This window comes from Porites lutea, chromosome 8 (genome assembly GCF_958299795.1).
Source record: "Porites lutea chromosome 8, jaPorLute2.1, whole genome shotgun sequence".
Classification (NCBI taxonomy): Eukaryota; Metazoa; Cnidaria; class Anthozoa; order Scleractinia; family Poritidae; genus Porites; species Porites lutea.
Window position 1 is genome coordinate 21,161,862 of NC_133208.1, and position 10,112 is coordinate 21,171,973.

General features: G+C 38.0%; 1 protein-coding gene across 1 annotated transcript in view; it reads left to right on the top strand.

Annotated features, from left to right (window-relative positions):
* Positions 1 to 10,112, top strand: part of LOC140945339 (uncharacterized) — a 554,440-nt gene that overhangs the window by 472,860 nt on the left and 71,468 nt on the right. The window contains exon 20 of the mRNA XM_073394375.1: positions 314 to 436. Coding sequence (XP_073250476.1) covers positions 314 to 436 — 123 coding nt within the window. The remainder of the gene's footprint in view (positions 1 to 313; positions 437 to 10,112) is intronic.

Genomic DNA, 10,112 nt, shown 5'->3' on the forward strand with positions numbered 1-10,112 from the left:
TATTGTGTGTAACCCAGTTAAACAGGCAAAGATGGGTAACCATAAAAAAATACATCAAACTAAAAAGCTAAAATACACCTGATGAATTTCTAAAAATATATCTATTGGATAAAGTAGTAAATATAGTTTATTTTATGTGAAGACATAATTTTTTTCTTGTAATGTATTCAATGTATATTTATGGATTGGTTTCTCAAAGATATTACCTTGCAAGCTACTCCAAAATTCGAGTGCAAATATAATAAAAATTATGTATGTATGCAAACTTCTAGCTTTAAAATTTTTGTAATGGCAACAACATGTTTGTATGTAGATATCGACGAATGCACTACCAACTCTCACAGCTGTGACGTCAATGCGGTGTGTAGTAATACCGTGGGATCTTACGCATGCGCATGTAAAGCAGGATTCACAGGAGATGGAAACACCTGCACTGGTGAGCCGTTTAAGTCTAATTGAATATGTTTGTTTGATATGTTTGTTTCTGAGTAAACCGGCGACAACAGCAATACAACACTCTTTATTTGTGCTCTTCTTGCCCTTCCAATAAAATTTTCGTTTACATGGGAAAAAATTACAGTAATGGCCGCTTGGAGTAAGCGAACAGACAAGCAATGTCAAGCAGTCAGATTTTGTACGCAATAAATAAAAATAAAATACAGGCGCCGGTTGCGCAAACTCTGGAAAGCGCTATCCAACGGATAAATCACTCTTCAGTAGATAAGTATAAGGTAACTAATCGCGGTATCCACTGGATAGAGATTTATCGAGTGGATACGGTTATGCAAACGTTACGGCTGCAACGCAACTTATACCTTGGCAGGGAATAGTACCCAGGAATGTAATGATGGCCGATGGACTAACTCAACACCATCGTGTAACGGTTTGACAGTGGGACTGCCCTAACAGTGGGTGGGTGGATAAGGCCTGGGGGTCAAAACTAGAAGGGTAGGAGAGGGCTGTTTTGACACAACCCCTTCAGTAAGCAGCAATGTTCAGTAGAGGCTTCGACTGGCAATACCTTGTTCTTAATTTGCCCTAGCCAGCTGAATCAGGCCTCTGCTGAGAATAATTATCATGACAATTGCAGAGCTCAGTGGGAAGCGCAGATAGTCACCCATTGTCCTGGATGGGGAGGGTCAAAGGGTGAGAAATAACATTATAAATTTTTATTATATAGACACGAGTGTTTTACTGGAAAATATACCACTCGTAAAATTCATAAAAACTACATCCGGGACCCGAGTGGTTTATTTTCCATAATCTCACACGTGAGTTTATCGATGATTTTATTGATATCAAGTTTGTGTCTTAAATTGTACTTGAATTTGTTGGTGTATCATCGAAACATCTTCGGGTCTTCCTCGAAAGTCTTCGGAAATCTTCGGACATCTTCGGAAATTTTCGGAAATTCTCGGAAAATGTTCGGGAACGTTTGCCTGGCCTTCGAAAAATTTTGGAAAAATCTTCGGAAATCTTCGGAAGGTGGTCGGAAATCTTCGGAAAATCGTCAAAAACGCCGTCATCAGCAGGTCTATATAATAAAAAGAACATTACACGGCGGCTTGAAGATATGAATTTTATTTTCTCGTGGCAAAAACAATATTTTACGAACGAGCGCAGCGAGTGAGTAAAATATTGTTTTGCCACTCGAAAATAAAATTCATATCTTCGCGCCACCATGTAATATCCTCTATATATTAAACTAAATGAGAAATTTAGCAGACTTCAAGGCTGTTTAAATCTAGAGGTAATAGTAAGCGTGTCAATATATTCATCCTCAAACAATAGAATATCTAAAAGTTGTCGATGAATTGACGACTTGAATTTATGTTTTGATAAAATGTTCGACAATTGTTCATCTGTTTTGATTTCCATTTATTTGCTGATGATTCTAATCTATTTTATGCCCATAGTGATTTACAGCATCTTGAGCAAAATGTTAATCGAGAACTCAGTGAAAGTAGCCTATGGCTTCGTGCCAACAAACTAGCCAATTAATCAACAAAAAAGTGTTAAGTACCTTGGCATTCTCATAGACTGTCATCTCAACTGGAAAGAACAAATCCAACAAATTTCAAAAAAATGTATCTAGGGTATTGGTGTCCTATGTAAGATTAGACATTTTGTTGATAGGAAAACATTAGTTCAGTTATACCATGCGATTATTCCTTCTTTTCTCTGCTATGGCTGTATAGTTTGGGTCAATACTTATGACCATAACATTAAACAACTTCAAACAATACAAAGGAAAACAATCCGTTTAATTACTTTCTCCAATTTCGATGTACATACAAGTCCTTTGTTTGCTAAGCTTAAAATCTTCTTAAACTTCAAGATCATATTAAGCTTCAAACTCTCTTTTTTACGCACCAATTTAACACTGGCAAACTACCTAAGATCTTTGATTCGTTTTGTGTTAAAACATCCAGTAAACATAATGTAAATACTCGCTTTCCATCTAGATCTACTTTCTACCTTCCAAAAATTCGAACAAATTATGGCAAATTTAATATTCGATTTAATGGACCTAAATTATGGAATGAACTCGATGAAAGATTCAAGTGTCGTACTTCCAATCAATATAAAAAAGAACTAACTTCGCATTTCATTAGTCTCTATTAATCTTTACTGATATTTTGATGGTTTACATTTATTCATTTATTTATTTTTTGTTTTGTTCTGTATATTTACTTTTGTGCCAAGTTATGATATTTATGTGTACCAATGTTTTTGTGGTGCCTCTTTTCTGACTTTCACAGTTTTAATTATCATAATTACGGTCACCCAACTAGTTTAGCGTTTTAGTTATTTTGGGTGTCCCACTACTGTATGTACTGTTTATTTATTAATTGATAATTATATTCTTTTAAATCATTTTAGTTGTCTACAGTAGTAGAAGTAAACTGTTGTTGTCGATAATAAACTAATATTAAGAGGAATACAATTCCACGCCTTAGCACCAGAGCAAGAAAACGACTTAATTCTCTGCTGTTCTCGAATTTTGTATGGCGAAAGTGCCAACAATGACATTCCTTGCAAAAAGCTAATAAACATTGACCAAAACTGAACAAATATTCTAATTAATTAACATGAATAGAACATGACAGATTGTAAATAATATACCAGGTAAAACTGAATAAAAAAAATTGGAAATATTATTAGTACAGGTCACATCATCTGATTTAATCATCTGATTACAAATCGCGACAAAGTTATTACAAATTACGACTCCTTCGTTATTACAAACAAGAACGCTTTTACAGCGGGTTTAGCCTCGCTTGCTCGGAGATTAGATCGAGAAATGAGGAGGCGATTAATTCTTCACGAAGCAGGATTAACTCGCTAAAGGTTTTCTACTTCCTACATTATCGAGGTCGATACGTTTTATTTGTTTCTGAATTGATTTAGTACGCGTGTTAGCGACGACCGAAAATACGTCTGCGGTCGCAGGCTAAACGCGTGTATAAATACACGAAAATTCAAAGGGCCTCGATTCCAGAGAAATTACATCGTTGCCAGAGATAAAAAAAAAATGATTTACATGGCACGTCATTTCAATCATCGCCGAAAATGAACCGCATGCTCATCACAAGACCATTTGTATACAATGAAAGATTCTTATTTTTTTTTCCGACCACTCAGTAGTGTTCACTTGCTCCAAGGTAATCAACGCTTTGAAGCGATATAATTCGTGGGCTGACACGTTTCGGAAAAGTCCTAAGTTTAATCGTTCCTGAGCTTTCTTCGCAAAACATGCGTGGCTTCGATCAAAGATTCTTATTCCCAGTCTCCACGGTCTCCGCTACGAACGCCTGGCACAGTGACCCCCTTTTGTGTCATAAGTACGAAGAAAAACGCGTTGCAGATTGTGAGTCTCGCTGCTTACGCAAGCGTGACTAATTACGACAAAGTTCGCACAATTTGCGACAATTATTACAAATTACGGCAGAACAATCACAATCACAAGGGGTTCGGTTCGATGAGGGGGAGCAGAATATTGCACACTCAATGTCGAAATGCACTTTCTCATAAAGAGTATTAAGTGGCTGTCCACCTAAGAGCGGTCCGGCGAGTTTGGGATCGTCAGTAAACCTTCCCTTTATTTTTTGTGGGTGAAAAGGACTTAATGAGGAATGATTAAAATCGAGCTAATTTTTTTCAAAATCTTTTTCTGTGATTCGCTACAGCACAAAACTTCTTTCCTGTCTGAGAGCGCTTTTTCAACTTTATTCAATGGCCAAAATTCAGTAATTTTAAAAGCCGCGTTTCTTCGTAACGGATAAAACTCGCGAAATTCTACATAGTACAATGGATTTAGCTGCATTTGACTTGTCCTATGACGGAATCTTGGATAATTTGACGCAAAATAAAATAAAATTAATAAGATCAAAGACGAGCCACTTTGCGGTTTTTTTGCTCCCTTGACACATTCCTTCAAAGTAAAAGCTAAAATCTCCAAAGCGGTACAAAAATCACAGGCAAAATGCACTTCACAGTGAAGACCTTACCCTATTCTGTTAGAAAATAAAGTTAAAGGTGCGGGTATCATTCTGCGTCGGACGCGAACAAGCGTTTTTGAGAGCTCCTTTTGTCAATATTTACCTAATTTTGCACGTTTGGCGCATACACTTAAACTCATATGATAAGGCTGATATTTTTCCCACGGGGCAGAATCTTGGTATGCTTCGTCAAAATAACGCACATTTGTTGTTTTATAAGCCATCTTAGGCCTGTAAACCGGCATAAAATGTCATAAAATACATGTAGGAATTCTTCATCTACTCGTATATTATGCAAATTTAAAAGTTTCTTTACAGCGGGTTGTCGATTTCAGCAATTTTCAAAATCGTAAAGAATACAATTCACTTCTGCTCAAACGAAGCCCTTTTTGAGTTTGGAGTCTCAGCAACTAAAAGGCACTTTAATAAAGACTGAATTCAGCTCAATTTCCTTTTGGGTTTTCTTCATGGTCATATGCTAATTAGGATTGTTGTCACGCAATGAAAGCGGATTTGGAGCAAGCAAGTTGGTGCCTCTTAGTCAATGTAACAGGTGAGCGTTATCACGGTTCATTCGAGGCGATATCACTTAACGAAAGAAAATATTACAGAGAGCGAACTTACTTTGCAGCAGGCTGGGTATTTTGGTAAAACTGCCCAACAAGGTGAAAAAATGTTTGTATGTCCGATACATCGTACGACCCTAGGGAAGGACTGGGGTAATCCAACTGGCCGCACAGAATGCCGATATCCAGACCATAAGAGAAAACAGACTTGTGCCGGTGAAAAGTTACAGAGTGTCTGGGTCAGACGGTAAAAATTGCCGCCAACCGAGAAACTTCCACAATCTCTTAGTGGTGTCTGCAAATTCGAGGCTAGCTGATGGGCGGCTGCAGAAGTCAAGGGGAGGCGGGACAAGGTTTAGCGAGAAAGTCAAGTCTTACCTCACCGCACGATTTGATGTTGATAAACAAACAGGCAGGAAACCAGACCTTTCTGAGGTCGCAACGGACATGAGAACGACCAGAAACACAGGTAGTTCAAGAACGCTCCTGAGACGAATGGCTTACAAAGGGACAAGTTCAATCATTCTTTTCCGGACTGTCCGCAATCAGCAGGAAAAAAAGGGCTGACCAAAGCCGAGAATGTTGAAATTTGTGACGAAGGAGATTTGCTCTCAGTGCTCTTGCAAGAAGAAATTGCGTTTCTTATTGATGAACGTAGAGACGCAATTAAGGGGGTCGAAGATATTTTCAACAAGATGGGCGTAATACAACCTATCAGGTACGATGGCCATGATATCTGCGAGCAGACCAACCAAGAAGTAATCTCAAAATTCAATGTGAAAACATCTGCGAATATTTTGAACTGTCGTTCAAATCTTAAGATACAAATACTGCTGTAATAAGTACAATCACAGACATGTTGAAAGAATGCAGTTATTGCCGCACCACCCCGTAAATGGCCAAAAGGCAGGGAATGGCAAATTGCCACATTGCATTGGGGTGGGCCGAGTTGCCTAGAAAATTCCTTATTGTTTCTAGGTCGAGTTCGTGGAAGTGTTTTCTCAGGATTTTCGTATACAGTTTGAAAGTTTAAATTTAAAGGGTATGTTGTATGCTTGTATAAGACGATAAATCTCAAGTAACTTATAACTTGACAACAACCCTTGAAAGTATGTGACCTGCTTTTTCGTTCAGTACTTTATTTACAATACTAGTAAAAGAGCAGGCCTCAGTTGTTCAAACGTTGGGTAGGGCTATCCATCGGATGAATCTCTATTCAGTTGATAAGTATTAGGGAAACTAATTTGCTCTATCCAGTGGATAGTGATTCACACGGTGGATAGCGCTATCTACCTATTGAACAACTGGGCCCCAGAAGGATAAAAGTCGTCCGCAGGACAGGTTTTTTTTCTTTAATTGATATGAGTTAAGACCATTATTGTGACACTTTACTTTTTAGCAATAAGAAATAAATAACGTAAAAAAGTCACCAAATGCATATCAGCGGCACCCAACGCTGTTTTCTGTGAAATATCTGTTCGGAGAAGCAAAAAATTGCCTAGAATTTTCTATAGCTTGAGGAAGACTAAAAATTTATTAGATGACCGTTCCATGCATGTACAATTTTCGAAGCTAATCTAATAAATTCCCTACAATTTTCTGAAGTTTAATTTTTCCCATTTCAAACCCCAGGTTAAGCTATTTTTCGTAGAGAAAGGAAACCTAAAATTCACGGAACCGAAAATGCGATACAGAAAGGAATCAGAAAAATCCTAACTTTCGTAAAACTTTAAATTGCAGCTAAAATTTTCGGGAAAAAAGACTCACGGTTACCCTAGTATGACCCAACAGATAAAATTTTTTTAGCGCCACTTGGAATACATTTCTAGAGATCTAAAAGTACTCTGGATAGCCTAAAAAGTGTTCTCAATGCATTTAGGAGGAAACCGTCGTTGGGTGCCCCTGGTACATAAAAGGAGCTAGGGATTTTTTCTGGTAATGAATCAATTTAATTACAAGCAATGTGGCACTTTACCTAGTATTCACTGTTCAGTTTTACCTATATCTTTGATTGTAACCGTTAATTTTGGCAGTTGCCTGATGATTGCCTCGCAAGAGGCATGAAACTCTGGGTAGCAACAAATGTTCAAGATTTAATCCAGTTTCATCAGTCTACTTCTATTCTGCTCAAGGTTAACTATCTATCAGGACACCACTCTGGCACTTCGTTGTATGTATAATATATATTATCCTTCCAGCCCTGTAAAATTCTTTTTTAATCTCGGTGTCCTTGTCCTTCCCCCACCCCCTATTAATAAGGCAATGGTTCAACCTTTATTTGTTTATGCAAGGAAACGGATCGATACTGAAGGTATATTGCGTGACAAAAATGCAAATTAGCATATAACTGATGGCGTGTGGGACAAACGTTCAATATTACCAGCACTCGGAAAAATATTACAACAGACATACCCATCACCAAACTTAAAGTGATTCTTAATAATTTCTCAAGAGCTACACGAGAAAAGTCATCCGAGGTGAGAGAATCCGACATGTTCATGATAAATGAGGGATAAACACGGATGTGGGAATTCAACAATGACTCAAATCATGTCAAATGCTCGAAACCGAAAAAGAATCTCAAATGGAATATGAGATAAATTTCTATTTCAAAAAGGGTATCCGGTTGCTGAGTTTCCAAGCTGAAGATTGATTACATTTGAGAAGAAGTTAATAACCGTACGTAGTTTGAGATTTTAACATAGATGAAATGGACAGCCTGGCTGTAAACAAGCACGATTCGCATATCCGACGGGTTGATCAAGAATGTCAGTTTATGGTATTTTTTTCGGCTTTCATTTATACAAACTTAAAAAGGCTAATGAAAAGAAAACACATGTTCGTTATTTTGAGGATACACAACAACATTCTTAGCTGCTGAGAAAATATCTACTAAATTAAAGTCGTGGTGTGTGAGCGTTAAGGGAGCAAATTTATGCAAATAATGTCGAAAAGACGCTCTTAAAAACGTTTGATCACGTCCAACGCAGAACGATACCCGCACCTTTGACTTTATTTTCTGATAGAATAAGGTAAGATCTTTGCTGTGAAGTGCATTTTACCTGTGATTTTTGTACCGCTTTGGAGATTTTAGCTTTAACTTTGGACGAATTTGTCGAGGGGGAAAAAAAACTGCAAAGAGGCTTGTGTTTGATTTTATTAATTTAATTTAATTTGGCGTCAAATTATTCCATATTCCGTCATAGGACAAGTCAAATGCAGCTAAATCCATTGTACTCTGTAGAATTTCGCGAGTTTTATCCGTTACGAAGAAGCGCGGCTTTTAAAACCACCGAATTTCGGCCATCCAATAAGGTTGAAAAAGTGCTCTCAGACAGGAAAGAAGTTTTGTGCTGTAGCGAAGCACAGAAAAGGATTTTGAAAAAAATGAGTTCGATTTTAATCATTCCTCATTAAGTCCTTTTCACCCACAAAAAATAAAGGGAAGGTTTACTGGCGATCCCAAACTCGCCGGACCGCTCTTAGGTGGACAGCCACTTAAATTTCAGGCAAATCATCAACAGTAGCTAAGGCCCAATAACACCAGTTAAAACACGTCTGCAGACCAGACTGAGAGCCATGAAGAACCTATGGGGAGAGAAAAGAGCCGAAAAGTATCTATCGGAAGATGCCACCAAAGTCCTGACACACGCCTTTTTGACATCTCATCTGGATCACGGCAACTCCCGGCTCTATGGCATTCCAAAACATCAACATGATCGGATAATCTAAAATAATTTCAAAGTTGAATTCAAAAGCAATTGAAATTTATGTGATATATTGAAGCTTTCGGATCATGACAAGCGACGTAACATGCTTGGAAACGTATAAAAATATCATGGAAATATAAAAACCAAACACTCGTATCTTACCGAAAACTTGTCCCTCACTAAGCTGAGATCAGGCTCTACTTACCGGCATTTTCCTGGGTAAATAGATTCCAGGCCGGCAAGGCGAATCGTAAAGTCTCCCATTTAGTACAGTACTTGTGTACCTGAATTACGTGTTTTCGATGATTGTTGCATCACTTGCATGTGCATTCACGTGATTACCATGACATCAGACGAACCTTACACTCAACACCAGGACCTTCGCGGCCACATATCATGCATATTAGTTGGTACAACACAGGCATCCCAAGAATGTGGACAGATTTGGGAAAGACCTCGCTATACAGTTCATAGAGTACAGCGGACCAAGAATAGGCTGCGGGCTCCTTTTGTCGCTCGCAAAAATATATATTAACAAATCTGATACCAAACGTTTAGGCAACAGCAAAATGTTTCACTGGAAGCGACTTTCTTGAAAAAAGTAGGGTCCACTTAAGCTTTAATTTCTTTAAAAAAAATTCATTTGTATGCATGACCTAATGAAAAACAGAGAAAAATATCAGATCTGCCGAGTTCAGTCATTTATTACTTCCATTTTGAAAACACTGGCCCTCAGCTGTGTGTTTTATTCACAAATCGCACTATTCTTTGCTCTAAATCACATCTGTTTTAAATAGCGTCATTCATGTTCTAAATCGCATCATTTCTGTTTGAAATCACAACATTTTTGCTCTATATCGTATCATTTCGGTTTCGAATACAAAATGAGATGTAAAGGCCTCTTTTTTTCCACTTATTTTTAACAAACCGGTTACTAGATCAATTTAATTTTGGTGCAATAAAGTGGTAATTGAACTTCGTGTCGTGTGATTTCCAACTCTAACTCACGTGACTGTATGATTTCCGACCAAATTGCACTCCATATGATTTATTAAAATAAACCGATTTTTTTCCTATGTTCTCCGCATATTCATTCCTCAGAAAACCCCATTCACGGAGGTTATTCACTGTGGAGCTACTGGGGTCGCTGCAGCCGTTCATGTGGAGGCGGAATTCGTTATCGCCATCGCTATTGCAACAATCCCAGGCCCCAAAATGGCGGAAGAGACTGTATTGGACCAGCGAGAGAGGCAGGAAGATGTAACATCCACACTTGCCCAGGTAAATAGCTTGATTAATGAGCGTAGATTCCACTAGCTCCAGAGCAGGTCTAA